We start from the raw sequence: 24,792 nt of genomic DNA, 5'->3' as shown, positions 1-24,792 counted from the left end.
TGGGTAGAGTATTCTTGGCTGTAAGTTTTTTCCTTTTAGCACTTTAAATATATCATGCCATTCTCTTCTAGCCTGTAAGGTTTCTGCTGAGAAGTCAGCTGATAGCCTTATGGGGTTTCCTTTGTATGTAACTTGACATTCTCTTGCGGCTTTTAGGATTCTCTCTTTATCTTTAATTCTGGACATTTTGATTATGATGTGTCTTGGTGTGGGCCTCTTTGGGTTTATCTTGTTTGGGGCTCTCTGTGCCTCCTGTACCTGGATGTCTGTTTCCTTCCTTAGGTTAGGGAAGTTTTCATCTATTATTTCTTGAAATAGATTCTCTGCCCCCTTGTCTCGCTCTTCTCCTTCCGGGACACCTATAACACGGATGTTAGTGCGCTTGATGTTGTCCCAGAGGTCCCTTAGACTGTCCTCACTCTTTTTAATTCTTTTCTCTTTTACCTGTTCACCTTGGGTAATTTCTTCTAGTCTTTCTTCCAGCTCACAGATCCGTTCTTCTGTATCCTCTACTCTGCTTTTGAGTCCCTCTAATGAGTTTTTCATTTCCAGTATTGTATTCTTCATTTCTGATTGGTTCTTTTTATATCTTCCATTTCTTTGTTGACATTCTCACTGAGTCCATCTATTCTTCTCCCCAGATCAGTGAGCATCCTTAACACTCTTAGTTTGAACTCTCTGTCGGGTAGGTTGCTCATTTCTGTTTCACTTAGTTCCTTTTCTGGGGTTTTGTCCTGTTCCCTTACTTGGAATGTATTCTTTGCCTCTTCATTTTGCCTCTTTCCCTGTGCTTGTGTCTACGTATTAGGTAGGTCAGCTACGTCTCCTGCTCTTGGATAGGTGACCTTATGTAAGTGATGGCTTAGGAGGCTTCCAGTGTGCTTCCCTCAGTTCTCAATGTTCCAGGGGTGACCCCTATGTGGGCTACGTGTATCCTTCTGCTGTGGCCTGTTTGCTCTCCCTGTAGGCGCCCAGGGAGGCTGAGTTATGCTCCTGGCCAGCTGTTGTAATGCTCAGCTGCTTGTAGTTGTTGTGGGTCCTTCAGTCTCTTTATCAGCTGTGGGGAGCCCCAGCACAGTTGGCTGCAAGTTCTAATACCACATTTGTGTTGCAGTATTTCTTTTAAGTGAGTAGGTCCCCACCGTGGCAGGTTGTTAGGCTCAGGGCCTTACAATTGCTGTAAGCCTCTAGCCTATTAGGTCTCTTGTCAGCTCTCTGAGGATTGCAGCTGGGTGGGGCTGGCCTCAGGCACAGGAGCACCCAATTGTTTCAGGTTTTGGAAGGTGGAGCAAACCTCCTATGTGGGTCTTTGAGAAGTACAAGTCTTCTGTGGCTGAGAAGCCCTGCCGCCCACAGGTCCACACACACAGTCAACACAGTCCTGCCCCGTGTGAGCGCCCTGACCTCCCCAAGTGGACCGAGTCTCTCACGGCGGAGCCCACACACTATCCCACCGCCCCACACTCTCCACCCGCTCCTTGTGCACACCCTGCCCCGCTCAAGTCAGCTCAGTTGCCAGGCTGCAGAGAATCCAGTCACCAATCTATGCAGGCCCACACGTTGCCTGAGGGCTTGTTGTTGGGTGGGGCTAGTCTCTAGGGTGGGCTGCCTGCCCTGGCTGAGCTGGATTAAATCGGTGCTCTAGCGGGTGGAGCAGACCCTGGGCTAGCAGGTCTCGGAGAACTCCAATGGCGTCTGTGTCAGCACGCTCACACCAGGCCACAACAATGGCCGCCGCCAATGTCCCAGTCCCTGGAGAGGTCTCACCCCTCACCGAGATGCACTCAGGGCCTATTAGGTGAGTCTCTTGTCACCGAAGCACTGTGCACCTTTCTTTCTGGTGATTTTAGGATGCTTTCTGGAACGGGTGAGTTTGTGCGTGGGCCCTTTAAGAGCCAGTTTTAGTTTCTTTGTGAACCGGGTTTTCTGGGGGTGCTACCCAAGGCTTTAGTAGCAGGCAAAGTCAGATATTATGCTGCTGGTCTCAATTGGGCTGGGTCCACAAAATGCCCACAGCGGGGGCGCTCCTGGCTCAGGGCCCCGCGCCTCCAGGGAGGCTGCGTACCTGTGAGCTGCTCCCGGCGGCCGTGAAGCTGGCGGCTTGTGAAGGTGGCGTTTTTCCTCTCCAGAAGGGAGTCTCTGCCTCTTCTACCCCAGTTAGGATTGTCCGTTGTTGCAGGAGTTCCTCTTATCCAGTTTTCAGTTCTGTCTCAGGGGTAATTTTTCCACGAGTAGTTGTAAATTGGCTGTGTCCACGGGAGGAGGTGAGTTCAGAGTCTGCCTACGCCGCCATCTTGACTCCGCCCTCCATGTTAATTCTTAATACTTTTCAAATTTTATCTCAAAAGTTCTTGATGCTTATTGCCTAATTAAAATACTGATTTTCTCTCTCAGAAATGCTTACATCTACATGTTGGGTGCTTACAGTCTTAAGAAGTTTTACACAGAAAATGTCTTTTCGTATTGCATACATATTTTTTCTCAAATTTGTGTGCTCCCCATTATTTGCATCTCACTACGACAATTTTTATCTCCCCAACAGTCAAATCCAAAGCAGCTGTAATTGAGTGCAGTAGTCCTGAGTTTCTGAAAATGTGATGAGACCAGCAGATGCAAACTCAAGGGAGGCGTTTAGTACTTTATGTATCAAATTCTGGACATATTTATCTGTTTGTTGAGTCTAGAGAGTTGGTTTTTATAGTTTGTGTTCACTTCCATTAGTTTCCAAGAATTTCATCAAGTTTATGGAAGATTATAATCCAACCCCCCTACAACCTCTTTGACAATCGAGAACCCCAAAAGCCCAGAGCTGGGGGGACTCGCTATAGGTGGGCGGTCGTGTGGCTGTGAATGGGGATGGCAATTCAGGCTCCTCTTTGTTCACCATTTCTTCCCCCAATTCATACTGTGTTAGATGCGAGCCCACACCAGAAAACCCTCCTTTTCTTGAACTAGACTTCATGCTAGTTATATAACAAAGTTAAGACCCACTGGTCTAGTGTAGAGGTTCTTAGACATTTGTGCTTTATGAATCAGTGAAATTTCCAAAGAACCAGAGGACTGACATAGAGTTGCCAATGTTTAATTTTCTCAGTTGAGGCCATTAAGAAACAAAAGAAAGAAATTCTCATGCCTCATTACATTATCATCATTTCATAAATGGACATTTTAACATCTGAAAGGGTGATGCGTAGGACTTTTCCTTTTAAGCTAGAAATGGCGACTGAAACCCAAAACAGAGGACTAAGAGCCATCAAAATATCCCACATTCTCTAAGGAACGCTATATTCAAAAGTTGCAGGGAATTCCCTCTGAGAGGTAGCCAGATGAGTTCTGATACCAATCATCACTCCTGCAGCCTCCCTATCCTCATATGAGCAGACTCTGGGTGGGGGGAGGATGGAATGTGAGTAGGTGTTGGAGAAGTGAATTGTTGGCCTGTAGAAGATGAAGAACCACTTCTAGTGATCAGGGGTGCCTTCAGTAAAAGGAAGCTTAGCTTCTGTGTCCTTTAGGTTATAGGTAGGAAAACAAAGGGGGTTTAATGTAAGAAACTGATTATGCAAGTATTTGATGAGGAAAGTGAAAAGGGACCAGCCACGTAACCCAAAGATTAGTTAATTGCAAGAAGCAATTACCATTCCTAGGGCTGAGGGAAAAAGAGGAAGATGGTGTTACAGGAGTCTAGGAGTGCAAAGGAGGGGTCTGCACTGTAGGAACTGGAACCACCAAGGGGTCACTCTGAAGCTAGTGAGCAGACGTCTGAGGGGGATATCGTGTGGCTGGTTCTGGGTCTGCCAGAAGGTAGTGCCAAAGTGTCTCTACTCTTGGAAGGAGGAAGAGTCCTTTCTCTACAATTCTCTTCTTCCAGTCTCCTGCCAATGATCCCATTGTCAGCACCTAAAAGAACCCAGCTAGGAAGAGAATCTGTGAAGTGTAGTTTGCAATGTCTCAGCCCCAGCATCCCAGAGCTTAGTTTAGAACGGTTGGCTTGGGGCATTGATGAAAAATGGACACAGTATCTTATTTCTCTAATGATCACTTATGCAGAAGACTTTCTGATGTGCTTTTTGTGACTTCTTGAGCAAGGGAAAAAGAGCCGTGGAGAGAGAGAGCAGGGCAGAGAGAAGAGATAGCAGCAAAGCAGCTTACATGTTCACCACTTGGTGTGACAAGGATGCTTGAGCTTATTCTGGATCAACTGCATTGTGGCTTGAGCCATCTTGTCATTACTTCAATCAAGAGAGTAGACTGTTGGGCAAGGGGACCCTACCGACAAGAGTTTCAATGTGTACAGTGGGAATGGGAGCTGAAGAGACTGGAAAAGTTATTTTTTCCCACTGGGAAAGCTCCTACTTATCCCTAAGAAGAGAGCCAGCATTTGGACACCTGCCTTAGAGAGGGCATCAATATACAGTCTCTTTTTGCCAGAGAAGCAGTGATGCTCAACAGAGGACTGCAATTAAATGCCCAGTTAAGTAAGAAGTGGTGAAATATAAAACCACAGGGAAACAATTAATATATGCCACAAATGGAATTTATAATCGTCATTCTTACTCATCACCTTGGAAATTCTTAGAAATACTTTGTTTTAATGAAGCATATGGTGTTCTATTTGTTGAGTAGCAAATTTTGCTAATGGAAGAATATTCTCAAATTAAGAGAGCCTGACCTCTTCTCTCATTTACATTTGCCTTAAATTTGAGGCATTTTGAAACTTCAGTATTTTTAAAAAATTACTGCTTTTTGTCCTTACATGATTAGAGAGCATGGTTCCAGAAAACTTATCAACATAACTTGTATTCCAACAACAGAAAAAGAAATAAAAATTACTCATTTCACTTCTACCTTGAAAAGATGTGAATAAGACCCAATCAGCTGCGTGGTGATCGGTTAAGAGGCTTGGCTTTGGAACCAGAATATTCTAGTCTGAAGCAGCGGAGTGTGTGCCTTTGGGCAAGTTTCGTTACTATTCTGAGACTCGATTTCCTCACCTGTCGTGATAATTGTTCCCACATTGGTTGGCTGCTCTTATGAGACATAATTGAAATTATGTATGTATAGTGCTTAAACTGGCACGAGATGAATTCTCACTCCACGCCAGCCTGAATGGAAGGCAACCGACACTGACAATCAGCAATAGTACGGCATGTATAGTCCCTAGACTCCTATATCATAGGTATTATAACATAATATATCATAATATTATAATATATAATACAGTATTAAATTATTTTGTATGCTATCTAATAGTATTATAATGTAATATTATAATGATATAATATTAACATATTATAACAGTTCTCTGAATCCCAAACAGAATCACCATTACCACCCATGAGTGATGACATAAAACTTATTCTGCCTCACAAAAGCAACTTGAGATAATGCCGGCTGACCTTCTTTTCTAAAAGCCGTAAAACCGTTCTAGAACTCCAACTAGATTTTACTCATTCATTCTCTGAACAATTATTTATTGAGACCCTGCTTTCTCTCAGTCATTGTGCTAGGCACCCAGGGGGGATATTTTAAAATTGCCCTCTGGCTTTGTAAAGTTTTTGGAGCATATCTGTTATCAGTCAGGAAATAGATTCCTAGCAGGAAATAGATTGCACTCCCAAAGTGGGCGAAAGAGAGTTTAATGAAGGTACTATTTACAAAAGGTGTGGGCAGGGTTGAGGATAACCAGAAAGCGATGACGAAGCACCAGCCCTATGTCTGAAGGATCAAGTGGAGACAGTAGCTAATGGAACCCAGGGAAACCTGTCACCTTAGAAGAAGGGTTGTGACCTAGAGGAGAGGACTTTAGTCACTATCACATCATGGCCAGCAGAGAGGAGCCTCTCTTTCCTCCTGCCTTCCAGTCTCCTGCCTCACTTCCTGTTGGCTGAACACACCCGGAAGCCAGAGGGATAGAGAGCCCATGGACTCAGTTGCTGAGGACCAGCCTCCCAGTGCACAGGCAGGATGGGAAGGTGGAGGAGTGGATCTCGAGGGACAAACAAGAAACATCCAGAAATAATCTCTCCTTCTTTCTTTTTTTCTCGTTTTATATAACAGATGTTGGGTTTTATTTCTGAATACAAAAGTAATATATTTTTAATGTAGAGCATTTGGAAAACTGCTTTGTAACTTGAGATCCTGCTTTTTCTTAGCCAGGACATGCTCCCAATTGAAGGCACATGAATTTATCCAGTAAGTTCTCACACTCAAAGTGTCATGAAACATAAATTTATTTCCATGGCTAAGACCTCACAAAAATACTCTTGCATGCCAAAAGAGCTACTGATGTTACCCTGAAACACTTTGTCTTTCTGCCTGTCATAAATTTTCTTAGCATGGCATCTTCCTATGTGTATCACACCCTTAGTATATTAAATTTCTTTCCCTATTTTTGCACACCATATTGTTCTCCATTATCTCCAATAAACAAATTCTACTTATTATTCAAAGCTAAATGAAATCTCACTTCCTTCCCAAATCCTTCCCTGAAACCCAGCACCAACTACTTCTGTATATTATAGAAGAGTTTTATTCACATATAGGATTTTAGTGCTTGAATATATTCTTTGATTCACTCATTTAACAAATATTTCTGAGCACCTACTATACACTAAATATATATTTAATGTATGTAAGTCTAACCTTCCAAACTAGACCTAAAATCCTTGAGGGCCAGATTTGCACGGAGCTTCGTTTGGATCCTATCATGCCTTGCACACGTCGAAGAAGATATAGTTAAGGTCTTACTGCTCTTTTCTGCTGGGGAAGCTTGAGCCTTGTTCCTCCCTGCTGAAGGCAGTCTAGAGAGTTCCACTCCAGTCGTGTGTTTTATCGTATTTTTAAGTGCATTTCCTACCAAGTGAAATAGATAAGATAAAAAAGTAAATTTGGCTTCATAGATTTTTCCAACTAATTTAGTCTGTGAAGTCATTTGTTAAAGATCACTTTGCTCTTCTTATTTTCTTCACAGAAACACCTCCTTAGTAATTACAATTCTTCGAAATTGACTGCAAATAACACATGCATCTTGATAGTCCTGATACTACACTTATCAGTCAAATGTGTTTCATTTTGCACCATGATAAGATATAATGCTACACGTGTTCTGTTAACTGTGCAAATTCAATTGGCAGTCTTCTAATAGATATTTAGGAAGCCATATAATATACCAGGTAGCTGTGGCCTAAGACTTGGGTCCTAGCCTGTCAATGTCCCTTAGTTTCTTCATTCAAGATAAGTAGATATTGTTTACCTCACAAAAAGATGGCTCCCTAAATATATGACACACTAAGTTTTGTAGAAATAAAGTAATTTAAAAAACAAGTTCGTGTTCTCATGTACTTTGTGGGCCTTATATAATACATATTATAATAATTATTTATTATATATGATTATTTATGTATATTTATATATAATCACATATATAAATTATATACTATATGCTTGTATATATTTATATCTATATAATTTTTTGGCTCATAAAATAATACATCACAAAAATTTGGAGAATATGGAAAAGAAAGGAAAACCTCCTATAACTCATATAATGTGCACTGTTATAATTTTACACAGCTTCTTTAATATTTTTCTACGATTGTATTTTTACATAATTATAATCATTGGGTATGTCTAATTCTATATCTTGCGTGCAAAACTTAAATTTCGATTCTTGCCTTTTTTTTAAACTTAAGAGTATAAACTCTCTTTTCCACCTTCTACAGGCACTCAAGATTCAATATAACTGTGATAAAATATGTTTGTTATTTGTCTACTTTTGTTAGGTTTCAAGCAGCCTTTGAGCAAAAGCTCTGAACTTCTGCCTCCTCCTCTGTGGTCAGTGTTAGAAGAGCTCAGACTGCACTCATTCCTTGGTGTTTGCTGAGGACATGCTTTTCCTTGGCATATTGAGTCAAACCCCTTAAAAGCCTGGGGGATTCTCTCCCCAGAACACTTACAAAGGCGAAGTTTTTTCCCTCCCCCCACTCTCTTATCTACTCTGTCAGTTTCACTGCCAACTCCTGCATAATATAGTCAAATTGTGTGTTAGAAATTCAACCCTGGTTTCCTGGGTGATGGTACAATGCCACTACTTAGTATTCCTAGTCACATAGCTACAATTCCATCACGCTCTTAATCTATATATATCTTCATGTTCAAGCAGCAGATTTTTCAAATCAGGCATGCATTAAGAGTTTAAATGTGCAGAGTGAGAAAACACAGGAGCTTCTTGAGCTCAGCCACAATGCAGGACAGTTTTGATACCAAGATCCTGAGAAACCACTCTATGGACTAACACTTGCTGCATTCGATGATTTCTGTAGTGTAGCTTTTCCAGTTCAATTCTGCAGACTCAGAATTCTTCATCTTCTCTTGTAGACTATTGTACGCCTGAATTTTAAATTTGGGCCTGTTTTAACAGCCTGAGTTTCCATAAACCAGGGGCTAGCGTTCCTGTGGAATTTGCACAACCAGGTTGCACCCTCAAATTTCAGTAATGTTATTGAGGTTCTTTGTCTCTGAAGTGGCTTCCAGTGATCTACAAAGAACAAATGTCATAAACTGAAGCATCTCTACCTCAAAATAGCCAGGTTTGTGTGATTTAAACCAGGGAATTCTTGCTCTTTCTAATTACTGGTTGCTCAAATTTTTTCTGATGAGTACTTGCCTGTGTATTTATACATGTGAGAGGTTTAAACTGATGGTAAAATTGAAATTAAGATTTTTTTTGGTCATGTATATTTTTTGTATTGGTTTATTATTCTTTCTTTTCCTTGTTTTGACAATAGTATCAAAGGGTCATATTCCTTAAATTCTACATCTGGCATATTTTAGCTGTGTTACTTTGGCCAAATTATTTTTCTGATCCTCTCTTTTCTCATTAGGAAAAAAAAAAGATGAAAATAATCTCTGACTGTTATGGGGATCAAATGAAGTATAGCATGAGAAAGTACTTTTTAAAGTATAAAGCTCTTCACAAATACATATTATTTCTGTATTCTTAATGATCATTGATTATTTGAGAGCCTAATTGTTACCCTCTATACTTTTTCTCTCCTCCCAAATAGTTTTGCACTGATTTCTTGGATTTTTGTATTTTGTGAACCTCTTTTCTCATATGTCAGATTTAATTGCCTTGGTAAATTGTGATATGAGCTTATACATGTACATCATATACATTCAGATGTTAGTTTGGAGAATATAAATAAGCCATATATTTGTATTTAACTACGGATGCCAAGCTGGTCTATTTTTTTATGCCTTTTTTCCCCTGTAGGTCTTAAAAATTGTCTGCAAAGCTGCACTGAATAACAGATATCCTAGGAGGGGATATTTTTCACCTCTATAATGAAGAAAAGCAGGAGTGTGATGACAGTGACGGCTGATGATGTAAGTTCCAAAAGTCGGAGTTGCCAGATTCTGCCCACTTTTTGTCTGCTCAATGAAGAAGTCACTCCCTAATTCTATTCAAAGGGTGGGCAAGGTTGTTTAACAGCACCACTCTGTGACTAGGTGTTTCTGTGACCCGGACGTTGCCAGCATGTGGACCCAGCGCTCTGCGAGGTAGAGAGCAGCCACGCTGCCCTCTCTGCAGCTTGGAGACGGGCTCAGTCTGAGCTTTGTAGTTCTCATTCACAACCACCAATCTCTGATGTGTGTCTGCAGCCTCATTCATAGAAACTCCTCTTTCCACACTACATTATTAGTTTCTTGATGACTTTCTTCCATGTTTTTACCCAGGTACAGCTAATCCTTGAGAGTCACCTCCTATGGTGGGGTCTTTGACAACTGCTGCTAAGAAGTTTGTGATGTACACATCCTCTGGGTCTTGGCTACTCAGGTGTGGTCCTCCGACCTGAAGCAGTAGCATCACCTGAGTGTTTATTAGAAATGCAGAATCTCAGGGCGCACCTTGGACCTACAGATCAGACTGTATTTTAACAAGATCCCAGGGGAACTGGAGATACCTGCTCTGGGTCATCTGAAGAAGTCTGTAGACTCACCATCTTCATAGCTTTGCATCTTGGCCAGCTGAAATGAATTGTTTCCTTTGCTTTCAATTGACCTGTCCTCCATTAGTGTGTCTTTACTTGTCCGTCCTTTCTCAGTTTCTGTTTGTAATAGATCTAACAAGTATCTGCCACTAATCAGATATGGGCAGAAGGCAGGGAGGGAGAGAGGTAGGAAAAAGAAGTAATTTTCCTTGCTCTCTGTAATAGCTCATCTTGTTAAGCTGCTATTTCACAGATGGGAGAGAGGCTGGGAGGAACTTGAACTTGCCAATTAATGTACAATGGTGTCTTTTGGGTAAATGCCCGGTCTTTCAGGATTTCTCCCAGTTCTTACTCCTTCCCTTTAATCAGATGGCATTGGGCAAAGGGGGAAACTTAACATTAATTAACATTATAGTAACAGGTGGGCAGTATTGTCCATGTCTTGTATTGTCCTTTTCTATTAGCCCCTACTGTCGTCCAGTTGAGGAATAGCTCCCTTCCCCAGGTCTGTGGTTGTCACTCTCTGCCCTTGGTCCAGGGTGCTTAGGCACACGACAGGTGATTGCTCTCAGTATGAGCAGTGCACCTTCTCTGCTCACTGTGAGTTGGACCTTCTCCTCCACTGTCCTAGTTCTTCACCTAACATCTCAGCGGGGCTCTGGTTGTTTAAAGGACCCAGCTTTGCTTTTCGTCCAACCTTTACCTTTGGGGTGCTCACCCCATGGCCTCCTGGTCCCTTTGCCTTGTGCTGCAGCAAACACCTCAACAGGCAAGCTGAAGCTAATTCTCAGCTTCCTCCTGTGTCCCTGTAGAGGCTTGTGGGAACTTCCAGGACCCACAAGTGCAGAGGGAGACTTTGCATGCTGTGAGGCTCTTGCCTTCAAACACTCTCCTTCGCCACTGCCATTTCTACTCTTTTGTGTTGAGGGACCTACTTTGTGTTCTATTCTCATCACCTGTGACAATATTGCCTTTCTTCATTTCTCCCTTCTCTGCTCCTTGACCACAAGGGAACTTCCCTTAAGTCATATTCTAGGTTCTTAGTACCAATGGTAAAAACCTATTCAGATCTCCATGCTCTGCTCAGGATATCTAAAGGGAAACTTAGGGAATTTAGGAATCCTTTTTCTCTTAAAAAAACAAAACAAAACAGCTTGAGATTGTTCCTTAATACTATTTGTGTACTGTGTTCTCCAAGATTCTTTTTTTTTGGAAGAACAAAACTAAGCAATGCATTCTGTCTATAAAAGATGGACAACTATGCTTTCTTTTTCATTGCATCCTTACACTAAAAATCCTGTTCCTCTGAGACAATGGTTGCCATGGTCAAAAGAGGGGGAAGGTTGCATAAAACAATATGCAAAAAAGAAAAGCACATTCAAAGAATATGAACCCCACCAGAGTGGATAATTGTTACCTAGATTTGCACTGTCCGATATGGTAGCTGCTAGCCACCATGTGTGACTACTAAGCACTGGTCTGAATGGATCTGTGCTGTAAGTGTAAAATAGACCTTGGATTTTGAATATATCATGGGACAAATAGAAAAGAATGCAAAATATTTCATTAAAAATTTTTGATATAGATTACATGTTGAAATGATAATATTTTGGATATACAAGGCTAAGTAAAATATGCTATTAAAAGTAAATTCACCTGTTTCTTTCTTACTTTTTTAATGTGGCTACTAGAAAATTTAAAATTATACATTTGGCTTCCATTGGTGGTTTCCCCCTTATTTCTCATGGACAGTGATGACCAAGAACTTTTCACTGTGCACCTCAAACTTTCGAGTACAGTGCAAAAGATCATACTGAATGTTACATACAGTATCTCTTCCCTCTCAACGAGAGCAACTTAGCAGATTTTATATTTTATATACCATACTCTTGAAGTATGTTTTTACTCCCTTAAGTCAGGGATATTATATTTTATTCTCACTTATTTCAACTCAGAAGACATTTATTCAATGACTTAAATATTCACGTAGTATTAATTTAGCACCTATGTTGTGCCAAAAGCTTGTTAGGTTCCAGAGAGTCAGCAAGAAATAGCATAGAGTCCTTATCACTGTGGAGCTTACATTCCAGAGGGGAGGGCAGAAATAAATAAATAAATTATAAAATAATTCCAGCTTTCATGAGGGCTGTGCAGAGAAATGAAATTGTTCAGGGTGGCAAAGAACGATTGAATGGTAAGAATAGTGTGTTTATGGAAGGATAATGTGAGGAGATGACATATGGACAGTGAGGGAGTGATGTTCTGGGGGAAGAACATTTCTGGTAAAGGGAACAGCATGTGCAAAGGCCCTTACTGCATGCAAGACACAGTATTTGGCTCTGTGGGAATATACAAATGAACAAGCATGATTACTGCCTTCATATACTTGTGGTACACAAATGATTTTAATAGGAGGCTTAATACAATAAATGACATAGGAATGGTGTCCATTCAGTACTTTGCATTTGGGAACTAAGTTCCAGAACTGAGGGGTAAATAAGTGCTATTCAAGTATTGAACACAAGCAACTAATTGTGACGAAAGGAATTGCAGAATAGTTTAGAGAGGTGGGAGTTGCAGGATTGGGGAGGAGTTGAAAAGGGGAAAATGACTAAAGAGACTAGAGGAGAAGAACCAGGAGATATGTGTGTAAGAGACGAAGAGAAAGGGAGGGGAGGGGGAGTGGCTGATTATATATATATATTTTATGTAGAATATATTTAAAATTTAACTTATATATTATATATAAATATATATAAAACATATGCACATATATTATATATAAAATATACATATATTATATACAAAAATAGATAAACAAATAGCCACATCTATACCCCAGTTATACTTCTATAGTTTCTAATCATGGAAGTCAGGAATTTCTTTCAAAGAATTGAACCTAGTCATAAGAGGGATAAGAATTACCTCCAGGCAAACTACTCTTGTAATTGATGGTGACTGCCTATGGTTAAAATCGCATTTTTCAAAGAAAAAATTACTTTTATTATTGTCTCATGGGGCATCATGACATTTAGCCTTGATAGGGGCCCTAAGTGTCATTTGATGCTTCCCATAATTTCCATTTCTGGTTTCATAAGGTTTGAAAAGTATGGCCTATGGTCTGAATTGAATGTGCACCTAAGCACACCAGAAGTCCTTGGAAATACCTAATCCCACTTTTTCATCATGAGTTTAATGGGAAGAATTCAAAAATTAGAGGAAGCTCCAAAAATGACTGAAACAGACAAACAAAAGGCAAAACAAAACAACAGCAACATCAACAAAGCCCTGACTATAGGGCACCACTGTGCCTCATGTGGACATCTCAGTGGTCCTCGGTTGGTTAGTTTTGATATGGGGACAGGACAAAGAGTCCCTTTGGTGTCCCTTTCCCTTCCTCCCTGCAAACTTTTCATACTTAGGTGCAGCATTTCACACTAACTTTTCCTTTGTGATAAACTTTCAGAATTACATTGGCAAAAATACTGATTTTCAAATAAACGATTATCTAGGAACATGAGAATAATCTAAAACTAGATTGGTTTCCTTGGCATTATAAAGACACAGGGTGAAGTTGAAGCAGTATAATACATTTTTTTTTTTAGAATAATACATTTTAAAATTTGCAATTTCCAGAAGTAACATTCACAATAATCCTTTCCCAAAAATCTTTGATCTGATAAGTGGTGTAGTTGACCAGAATCATGCTGGTTAAAATAGAAAAATAAGTCCAAAATCAGAAATTTAGTAGTTGAGAATTGACTGAATTAGATTTTGCCTTTAAGGATGTTAGCAATTTTGAGGGAATACTGTATAAATTATGAGTATGAATTTGAGGGTTTGAGGTAATTATGAATAACTCTACATGGGTTCATTAATGTTTGTAAAACAGTAGTCATGTTTTCAGTATTTAACAATTTCTAAAAAGCTTTTCTATTATGTTATTTTGTGGTAATGCATTTTCACATTAACTGAGATCTTTTGAAACAAATTATTTTAACTCAAAGAATGACTTCAAATCTGTAAATTCAAGCCTGTTGGCAAGTCAGTGTGGGGGGTCTTTTGTGGTAGTGTGACTTTGTTGGTTTTCAAATAACGAGTCCCAAATAAATACCCAGTTAGTTCATTTACTACAGTTAAACCTAGTTGGTAATATTTTCTTTTTCTAGAAGAGTAAAATATCCAATAACTTTATTAGGAGACTATGGTAGTTGGTGGTTTAACTAAATGACACCCTTATTTCTGTGCTCTGGTACAGTGCTTCTTGCCTAGGAGGTAAAATATATACTCATGACTTTGCTCCAGATAACCAGCACTTTCTTAGATGAATGTTTGGAACTAGACAGATTTATAGTTATGAGTTCTGGCTTTTAGTTTGTTCTTAAATTTCTTCAGGAAGACTTCGTGTATCCTGTTTCCTTAGTTAGTCTGTAAGTCTTTTGAGAAAGAAACATGTATATACTAAGCTTTCCCCTCAGCCTCTTGTTTCTTTCTTTTTTTTTTTTTTTGTGAGGAAGATCAGCCCTGAGCTAACATCCGTGCTAATCCTCCTCTTTCTGCTGAGGAAGACCGGCTCTGAGCTAACATCTATTGCCAATCCTCCTCCTTTTTTTTTTTCCCCCCAAAGTCCCAGTAGATAGTTGTGTGTCATAGCTGCACATCCTTCTAGCTGCTGCATGTGGGATGCAGCCTCAGCACGGCCCGAGAAGCGGTGCGTCGGTGCGCGCCCGGGACCCGAACCTGGGCCTCCAGCAGCGGAGTGCGCGCACTTAACCGCTAAGGCACGGGGCCGGCTCCCGCCTGTTGTTTCTAAAATACACAAACACACACACACACACACACACACTGACTACAGAAAGTACTAGGCCTATGGTGCATTTAATATAATAACCAATGACTAAACAGTAAAACACTGGACACATTCCAGAATATTTCAAGCTCTGGAAAATTCTAGATTGTTCTGTTTTCTTCCTGTTATTGAATTGTGGTTCTACTGAATTTCAAATAAATGGTATTCCAAAACCATAAGTCAAGCACAAGAAAATATGATGGTATCCCATTTTCAGGTAGACAGGGTGGGACCCCTGAAAATTGTCAGGCCTATTCATACTCAGATTTCCATCATCAAAATGTGGTCTTGTGTGGACTAGATAAGCACAAATCACTAGAATATAGGTTCTGTGAGCACAGATACTATGCGTCTTTTTGCTGTTGTATCCTTCTTAAGTAGTACAGTGCAAAACTATAATAAGTGTGCAACAAATATTTGTGGCATGAACCCAGCTACACCCTTAAACTCAAGTTAATTATTCTTGTATGAGCTAGGATAGGGATGGGTGGAGGAGTTGGGGGTAGAGAACTTTTGTTTGTTTAAACCTTAGGAGGTCTAGTCCCACATTCTCCTAAGTCTATTCTGAAGGGCTAGTAGGAAGGACCTGTCTTTTTAGAGCACAGAGTAACTTTCAGGTGAGAGACCTTGGCCTGGTGGTAGAAATTCCATTATTCCCTGTTAAAATAAGAGTGGAGAGCGACAGTTATATCTTTGAACTTGCAGTTGCTATCAGTGGGCATTTTCAGTGCTATAACATTTTCTATCTTTGAGCTGGTATGAATAGTACCCACTCTCAACAGTACCAGGAACCATAGTCACCAAGAGATATAGGAGGAATGAATAACTCTTATCATCAGTTATAGTACAATGTCTTTATCTTCTCACAAGCCCTTCATTCCTGTCAGCCTCAGGGCATGTATTGGACACATGGCAGTTCAGTTCAGGACTGCATAAAGTATACTCTTCTTTTTCTGAGCCCTTATATAATTTGACCCCCCCAAAAAAAGAAACTTCAACCCTGAAAAGACCTTTTGTGGGAAAGGAACGGTCAGTCACCCATAATTATCGACATCTTGCTGTCCTAAGATAGAAAGTGTTTTTACTTCAAAACACTAAACGAGAAACTTTATACTTTAGCTAGCATAGTTTGTTCCCATGTTGCAGAAAGACAACATCAATTTCCAAAATATGGATTCAATTCTAATCTTTCATTCTAGCAAAATAAAAAAAAAAAAAGGAAAGAAAGAAAAGTTTAAGAAAGAGAAAGAAGATGGAAAGCCTTCCAGTCCACGTGCTCGAACCGGTAAATACGATCTACGGTCCTAAAAATCACCAAGAATATGCAACCGTTATATTTATTCTAAAAGTTGAGAATTAGCACCCTCTCCTTTCTGTTTGCTCTTAAGCTTTTGATGTCAATGTTAGATTCTGGTTGTGAGATCATGGATCTGGACTTTATGAGTGACAGCTTGATCATTTAGTTTCTTATTTTACTCTACTGCACGTCATTTTAAACAGTTGAATTTCACTCTCTTTTTCTTTTTTCTTTCCCTGTGGTTCCTCCAGAACATTAAAGATTATTTTGAATGTAGCTTGAGTAAATCCTACAGTTCTTCTAGTAACACACTTGGGATCGACCTCTGGAGAGGGAGAAGGTGTTGCTCAGGAAACCTACAGTTACCGCCGCTGTCCCAAAGACAGAGCGAGAGAGCCAGGACACCGGAGGGAGACGGCGTGTCCCGACCGACCACGCTGCCCTTGACGAGCCTTCCGAGCATTGCAATTACAACCGTAAGCCAGGAGCGGTGAGTAGCCTCAAAATTAAATGTCAGTTCTAAGTTTTATTTTCCAGTTACTCCAAATACAATTTCCTGTTTTTAAAATGTTAGTTATCTAAGGCTGTTGACATTTTGAGAATTTGTTTCCCTTTAGGGCGCAAGATGCGGCCTTTTAAACAGTGGGGATATTTCTACCTCTTAAGATTGGAAGGAGCCTATTGAGGAAGGAATGAGACGCATTTTTATTAATGCCAAGGAAAAACAAAATTAATGCTTATTTTTTTTTTTTTTAAAAAAGAACTATTCAGTGTGCATCACTATGCTTAAATTTAGAAAAGCAAAATTATAGCAGAATAACTGAAGGAATTTTATATATATATATTTATATATATATGACAGGAGACGTTCTTATTGCTGTACTCTACATGTAATTATTCCTAGCGTCTTTTTTATTATAATCTCACTTACTAATCTCAATTTTTGATTATCTATAAAATGAAACACTTCATTGTAAATCAAAAGAGGAGCAAAGATTGTGCTATGAGAGACACTTGGACTATTTTGCAGAGTGTATGTTTGCAAAAGAGGCTATTTTAATCTAGTGTTGAAAAGTTACTCAAGTACATATAATCTTAAAACTGTGGTTAAAATTGTGCCATGACACTCCTTCAATTCTGTGTTTTTTCTCATATATTTAATAATTAGCATTTAATCCTTTTTAAAATTTTTTCTCTACATAATTTTCAAATATTTTCCTAGAATGGCCTGCTTACATAAGGTGGTGTTTTATCATTAAAATGAAAAAATATTTTCTCTATATTTTATGTAGCTTTAAATTGTAATAATTTGGTGCTTTTAAGATCACTTTTTGTTTAAATCACTTATTAAGGAGAAAGACTAAATATATTAAATTATTGTACAATATTATTCCAGGAAGTCATTGAAATCTGTGATTTTTATGGTTTGCTGGATACCCACCACGTGCTGAGCTCTGCAGTGCTGATAAGTAGCCCAGTATATGCTCATTGAATGATGCAGGCATCTTTTAGTTGGTGGTTATCAAATACCCTAAGAATTAGATCACTGAGACTCCAGCTATCACAGTTATTAGCATGAAGTTGTTCCTCAAACAGTCTGTAAATGATAGAGAAGCGTGTTAACACATTGTAGGGAGAATGGATTACAAATTTGAGAAGCACTGACTTACATCTTCTGTTCAGCCAAATTAGCATTAGAACAATCACAACCAATCATTGAGAACTAAATTAGGCATGTTGCTCCCACATCGCTTACTCAATCACATAGCTATGTGATCAGTCTTGATTATGCTTTTGCATAAGGTTTGGAGTCTTAAAGATTTCCACAGATTTATTTTTTAGCAAGTTGGCACTGGTACAGTTGCACCAGTTGTTACAGTATTTAAATGCTTCCATATCAGTTGGTAAGTGTATGCTTTACTGAGCTCTGATTGCCCCACTACCATCTCAGGCTCTTCCCCAGAAGTAAATACCTCACCATCCAGCAACTAAAGAGGTGATGGCTGACACAGCGGGAGTCTGGTTTTGGCAAGTGTTGGTGCTGTATCTGCTATAAGAACACTCTGGATAAAGTGTACCTTGCAGATTTTGACTTTTTAACTCAAGGACACTTTGGCAGTTGTGGAATTGTTCCTTCTGTAAAAGTATCAAATCCAGACTCTGACATTTGGGGCATGTTGTCTACTTCTCTAGATTGAGTGTATTCCTCTGTCCAAACTCACCTCATAGGCTATTGTGAGGATTAAAGATGGTAATCTCTTAAGGTACCTAGCTTAGTAAAAAGCTTATATTATGCAATCAACAAATGTTAGCTTCTCTCCTCTTGATCATTATCCAATAAAGCATTTGAAAATTAGAAACTATGTCTCAAGTATCAGTAGCCTCATGCTGGGTGTCAGTAGTTTGGAGTGAAATGGAGGATTTAGCCATTATCCAGAGACTTTATGCTGTGCAATCAGTAGTATCGCATATTAGTAATTCATTCATAACATGTCTGTTTTATTTCAATTACCTGGATACCTTTTAATGAATGAGAATATTTGGTCATTGACTCTAAATTTATTTTTAAATATAAGCAACTAAAAGCATTTCTATACATCCCTTAAAAATTCTTCCATTGGAATATTAATGGTTGAAGACTGGTGGAATTATTGGCAGAGGAATCTAATTGAAAGATCGTTTGATTAGAAGTGAGGAAGTAGGGTTCCAGCTATCATCATTGCCATCAACCTGATGAAAGTTCGTGGATGTAAGGGATGCAGCCTGCGAACATGTCTGAGAAAGAATTATACTTACCACGTAGAGCACTGAGAATATAGAATCCATCTCCCTGTCTAGACCAGGGGTCAGTAAACTTTTTCTGTAAAGGGCCAGATAGTAAATATTTTTGGCTTTGTGGGCTTTACAGCCTCTGTTGCGACTATTTAACCCTGCCGTTGTAGTGTGAAAGAAGCCATAGACAATGCATACATGAGTAAATGTAGCTGTGTTCCAGTAACACTTTATTCACAAAGACAGGAAGCAGGCTAGATTTGACCTGCCAGTTGGTTTGATGAGCCCTGTTCTAGACTAGAAAAAGTCTCTAGGGAGGACATGACTCCTGCTCAGATAATTGCTTTGACAGTTACAACTGGGTGAAACTGACTTTAAGTTCCTAGGTGGTGTTCTAAATATGTCATAAATAGGGGACTGTCTATGGATCAAGTCTTTAAAGCCAGTGAAGGAATTCAAGTGAGTACAAATGAAAGGCATTGCCCAGTGTATACTAGGTTAAATAGGAAAACATTGATATAAATTTAGTCCTTGTTTGGGGAGAGCACATTGATGAAGGGAGTTGGCCATCACTGCAGGCAAAAGGCCTGGATGTATTACCATGGAGAAAGAAAGAGTAAGAAAGGACCTGAGTCAGTTGGGTGGACTTCCATCTTGTTACCTTTTGGATGAGTTTCTTCATCCCACAAAAACCCAAATGAACAGACAATGGAGATAATAATACCTACTTTTCAGAGTTGTGGTATGATTAAAGCAAATGTTTATGATGCATGTAGCATGATAGCTAGCACTTAGTGGTTATTTTGATGTTGTTGTTGTTACTATTGTTATTTTTTTGCTATATATAGACTAAGTAGCCAGAATTATGCACTTTCTATTATTGGGAGTTCTGGAGGAAATTCACCACCTGAGTTATTGGAACCAATTTGAAAATATGATGAAAGAAGTCAGATACGAAAATAAGATGTTATCTTTATTACTGATAAAGTGGATATTGGAATATGTAATCTATATCTGTGGGCAAGTGGGGTTCTAACGCTGAACACCATGATTATCCAGACTTACCTCTCAGTAACAGGAAGTGCTGGACCTGAGCAGGCCTCCCCCACAGAGGGAGAATCTACAACTATAAAACTTGTAGCATGGTGGAGCTGTAGAAATCCTGCTCATGTGAGAAAGTAGGGAGGAAGAACTGAGTTGTGCAGTTTCTCCTGGAAACACTAATACAGATTAAATTACTCCTTCTTCCTGGGGAAGACTGAATAAGGAGGCAGAAGGAGGATGGGAATGGTGGCATTCCTACACTTGGAAGACACATCAAAGAGTGGGAAAAACATATTCTTCCTTAACTGTTTTTTCTCTTTTCATCTTAAGTCTGGGGTCATACCAGGATTGTGGTTGTTCTTTAGATGGGGAGGTATCAGGAGTATATCAGGACAGTCTTACTACTATCTTTGTGAAACTGTTCCTCCAATACCAACCACTGCTTGAGTATGTAAAGATAATAAATCTGAAATCAAAGTTTCTTGCCCTTCTAAATTAAAGGTCAAGGAAATTAAAGCCTCAAATCTATTCACTTTGTCCTCTTAATTTTCCCTTTTATTAGAGGGTTCTTGAGGCCTGTTGTAGGTGAAGATTTCCTAACCAGCTGCAGCCTAAACCATCTTCCACTGTAAAGGCTTAGTTTTCTTCAGTCCCATGTAAGTTGTGTTAGTCCAATACCAAGTCTCTGGTGGTCTTCATTTTTCAAAATAGTTTAAGGAGTTTATTGGTCTACCAAATTTATCAAAGCAAGGACACCACAGTCAAATTTAGAAAATAAGCCAATACTCAGCCTTGAAAGTCTACAGTTACTCTATACTTTTAACTTTCTCCGCAAAGATCTTAGAACACTTTAAAGCCTAGCTCTTCCTTGTTTACAGTTTGCTTTTATCTAGTATAGTTATCTATATATTTTTTTACCCCACAATACACTAGCATTATATTTTGCATTCAGTCTTTGATTTAGATTTATATATTTACCAATATCTTTGTTTTTAACAACAACAACACATTGCACTCTCAAGGCTATGTTCTTGAAAGTGGCTCCCACTGTGGGAACAGTGGGCAGAACAGGGTGGGGGTGAGGAGCCTCCAGTTGCTGGGGTCCAGCTCACAGATCAACTGATGATCTCATCCTCTCAATCACCTCCTCCAAAACTCCCTTTCAAAAAAGACCATCCAAGTTTGTAATAGTTTAATCTGATTCTTGTTTTAGTATCTTCTCTTCTTTAATGCATGAAGACCTACATTGATGACTTCTTTTCTTTTCTCTTTGTTATTTATCTCTTTGTTATTTGTTATGTTCTGGATTTGATGAAAGCATCCACTATACAAACAAATCTTATCCACTTGCATCTTTCTAGACCGGATGATTCTACCCATGAGATATTTTCCCATCAGGCCTGGACTCTATTACTGCACTGTCTGGCTGTCCTTTAATATGCCTCATCTTTGCTCTGCTAATCTTTCAAGTCTCAATTCCATAATTTTTTTGGTGAGGGTTATTATCTCTCAGGCACAGGGAAAATCTGAAGGTCCATCTACAATTAACCGTATTACCTGAAAACTTACCTAGTAATTATTTTAGTATTTTTTAAATTTATGGCCTTTGGTCAATACACATGAATTCAACGTTTATCTCTACACAGTTTTCTCCTTATCCCTTAATGGAGAATGAATTCAGGAAACTCAGTCTAGAGCTACCCACCTAGGCTTGGTACCAGCAGTTTTAAATTAAAACTTTACTAGTGCTTTGTAGAACATGAGGACCTTTACAAATATTGCAAAAATATTGTACGATAGCAAATGGTATGCAAACACTCTTTTCCCTTTGGCCAAATTTTTGCCTCAGCTTATACCTGTTTAGGCAACACTGTTAGAGTTCAGAATGAAGCAGCAGCAGCCTCCGCCAAAGACCTATGTCTTTGCTGAGCCAGAGTGCTGGACCCTCATGGCCTCTGTAGTTTTTATGCCTTTACTGGAATTCTCACAGCCCCTTCACATATGTGCTGAAACCTGTGGCCATAAACTTTGCTCAGGCTTCATGCTCTTAAGCTTCAGCAATTTCGGCCCTGACTCTTAAAACAAAACAAAACAAAACAAAACAAAACAAAACAAAACAAAACAGCCTCCTTCAGGTCTTTGCAACTACTGTGTCCTGAACTCTGTCTGAGGTTGGAATGCAGAAATGAATGAGGCAGCTTCTAGTTTCAGGACTGGTATGTAAAGAGCTTGTAAGTCATCATTCCCATCCTCACAACAAGAAGAGGCTGAGCAAATTGAGAATTAACAATTTTTCTTGGACCCCTCGGGGAACTGAAGTCACAGAACCAACAACCACCCCAAAATCTAGAGAGATAGGTGAATCCAGAGAGTCACAGCTGAGATCTGCTTCCTTGGAGCAGAAGCCACTGGAGTTATAAACTGGTGGGGAAACTTAAATGGTAGTTATGAGGAATTGCTGGAGGCTAAGTGTGGACTAGCATGAAAGTGAGAAACTCAGATTGTACTGTTAAAGGACTTTACCTCCAGTAACCCCACCAGTTTCTCACGGTCAAGAGTGGGAAAGATCCCCTTTTGGCCCTGGCACAGGGAGGGGGAAAAGTAACCATTGTGAAATATGCCCAGAGCGTTCTCCATAAAGTCCTACTCTTCAGGGGAAAATACTTTACTGGAGCCACATCCCACCTGGGGGGAGGACATTTCCCTAACTCCAGCCCCTTCTAGCTTGCCTATCTTCCCTAAGCCAGGGGGGAGAGGGAGGGAGAAGCTAAGAAATACTTGTGACATAGGTCCACTAAAAAGCTGCAATTTAATAATAAAGTTATGGAATGTTTCCTCTCCCAAACACCTTACCACCACACCAACAGGGATTCAGGATAATAAAAGTGGATTATAGCTTACAAAGCTGCAAGAAACAGACTTTATCTAAGGGTTCCTAGGGAATACCAAAGAAAACAGGGGAAACTAAAACAAAGATACTGGAAGAATTTGAAACCTCCAGCATTCACAGCTACAGCAAATGTTAAACACAGTCCAAACCCTAGCCAGATTAAGACTAAACTTCACACTAAAGGCCTGTTTGCCTCAGTTCCTATTACCTAATATATCACGCTGGGCTTTTGACAAGAAAGCTACAAGTCATGCTGAAAGGCAAGACAAAACACAGTCTGAAGGGACAAAGCAAGCATCTGAATCAGACCCATATATGACACAGACGTTGGAATTATCAGAAAGGAGATTTAAAATGACTGATGGATATACTAGGGATCTAATGAAAAAAGTAAATAATAATCAAGAAGAGATGAGTAATGTAAAGCAGAGAGATGGGGTCAAAAGGAAAAAGGAAAAGGAAATACTGGAAATCAAAAAATCTGTAACAGAAATGAAGAATGCCTTTGCTGAGCTCATCAGTAGATTGGATAAGACTGAGGAAAGAGTCACTGAGATTGAAGTTAGGTCAGTAGAAACTTCCCAAACTGAAATGTAAGGAGAAAAAAAAACCCAAACCTAAAACAAACAAACAACAGAACACCCAAGGACCATGAGACAATTTCAAAGGTATAACATATGCCTGTTTAGAATATCAGAAGTGAAGAAAGAGACAATGGAGCAGAGGAAAATATTGAAGTAATGGCCAAGAATATTTCAAAATTGATACAGACATTAAACCACAGATTTAGGAAGGTTAGAGAATACCATAAAGATAAATACCAAAAAATCTACACCTAGGCATATCGTATTCAAACTACAGAAAACCCAAAACAAATATAACCTTGAAAGAAGCCAAAGAATAAAAACCATATATATAGAGGATCAAGGATAAGAATTACAGCAAACTTCTTGTTAGAAATCATGAAAGCAAGAAGAGAGTGGAATAAATTATTTACAGTGTTGAAATAAAACCCCCTGCTAACCTAGAATAACCAGCAAAATTATACTTCAAAAGTGAAGGAGAAATAAAGACTAGGGGAATTCATCATCAACACTCGTATCCTGAAAGAAGTGATAATAGAAGTTCTTTGGTGAGAAGGAAAATGATATAGAGCATAAACTTGGATCTATATAAAGAAAGGAAGAGTGTAAGAGAAGAAATAAATGAGGATAAAGTAACAGTTTTCTTAACTAATCTTTCTTAACTATATAAAACATAACTGTTTAAAGTAATAATGGTAACAATGTATTAGGTGGTTATAGGACATGGAAAAGTGAAAAGAATGACAGAAATGTCATAACGGACAGGAGGGAACAATCAGGGCTATTCTGTTTTAAAGTACCTGTACTACACAGTAAGGCAGTAATTTAATTAATTTTAAATTAATTAAAAATATATATTGAAAACTCTAGAGAAACCACTGAATTTTTTCATATCAAGTATAATTGATATGTTAGGAGAGGACAAAAATGGAATCATACAAAATGCTCAATTAAGACCAAAGAAGACAGAAAAAGGAGGGTAAGGACAAAGAATGAAATCAACTAATAGAAAATAGCTAAAAATATCATAGACATTAACTTAACTATATCAGTAACTACTTTAAATGTTAATACCAGTGGTCTAAATACACTAATTTTAAAACAGAGTTTATCATAGTGGATAAACAAAACAAGACCCAAATACATGTTGTCTGTAAGAAACCCACTTTAAATATAAAGATTTAGATTTGTTAAAAGCAAAGCAATGGAGAAAGATACACTATGCTGATACTAATCTAAAGAAAGCTAGAGTAGCTATATTAACTTTGACAAAGCAGACTTCAAAACAGGGAGAATTATCAGGGATAAAGAGGGCCATTACATACAGATCAAGAGGTCAATTCTCCAAGAAGACATAGCAA

At 39.1% G+C, this 24,792-nt stretch overlaps 1 protein-coding gene and 1 long non-coding RNA gene across 2 annotated transcripts in view; both read left to right on the top strand.

The window, feature by feature from the left end:
- LOC147918098 (uncharacterized) overlaps positions 1-9,473 on the top strand; it is a 54,025-nt gene extending 44,552 nt beyond the window's left edge. The window contains exon 3 of the long non-coding RNA XR_015556468.1: positions 9,278-9,473. This is a non-coding gene — a long non-coding RNA (uncharacterized LOC147918098). The remainder of the gene's footprint in view (positions 1-9,277) is intronic.
- A 6,570-nt stretch (positions 9,474-16,043) lies between these two features.
- Positions 16,044-24,792, top strand: part of PDE4B (phosphodiesterase 4B) — a 396,712-nt gene continuing 387,963 nt past the window's right edge. Inside the window, exons 1-2 of the mRNA XM_087449321.1 lie at positions 16,044-16,129; positions 16,393-16,631. Coding sequence (XP_087305447.1) covers positions 16,097-16,129; positions 16,393-16,631 — 272 coding nt within the window. The 5' untranslated portion in view covers positions 16,044-16,096. The remainder of the gene's footprint in view (positions 16,130-16,392; positions 16,632-24,792) is intronic.

Source organism: Ceratotherium simum, chromosome 2 (genome assembly GCF_057802395.1).
Source record: "Ceratotherium simum simum isolate JZ-2026a chromosome 2, ASM5780239v1, whole genome shotgun sequence".
NCBI classification, from domain to species: domain Eukaryota; kingdom Metazoa; phylum Chordata; class Mammalia; order Perissodactyla; family Rhinocerotidae; genus Ceratotherium; species Ceratotherium simum.
Note: the sequence above shows the minus strand (reverse complement) of the source record. Positions and strands in the feature narration are given on the sequence as shown.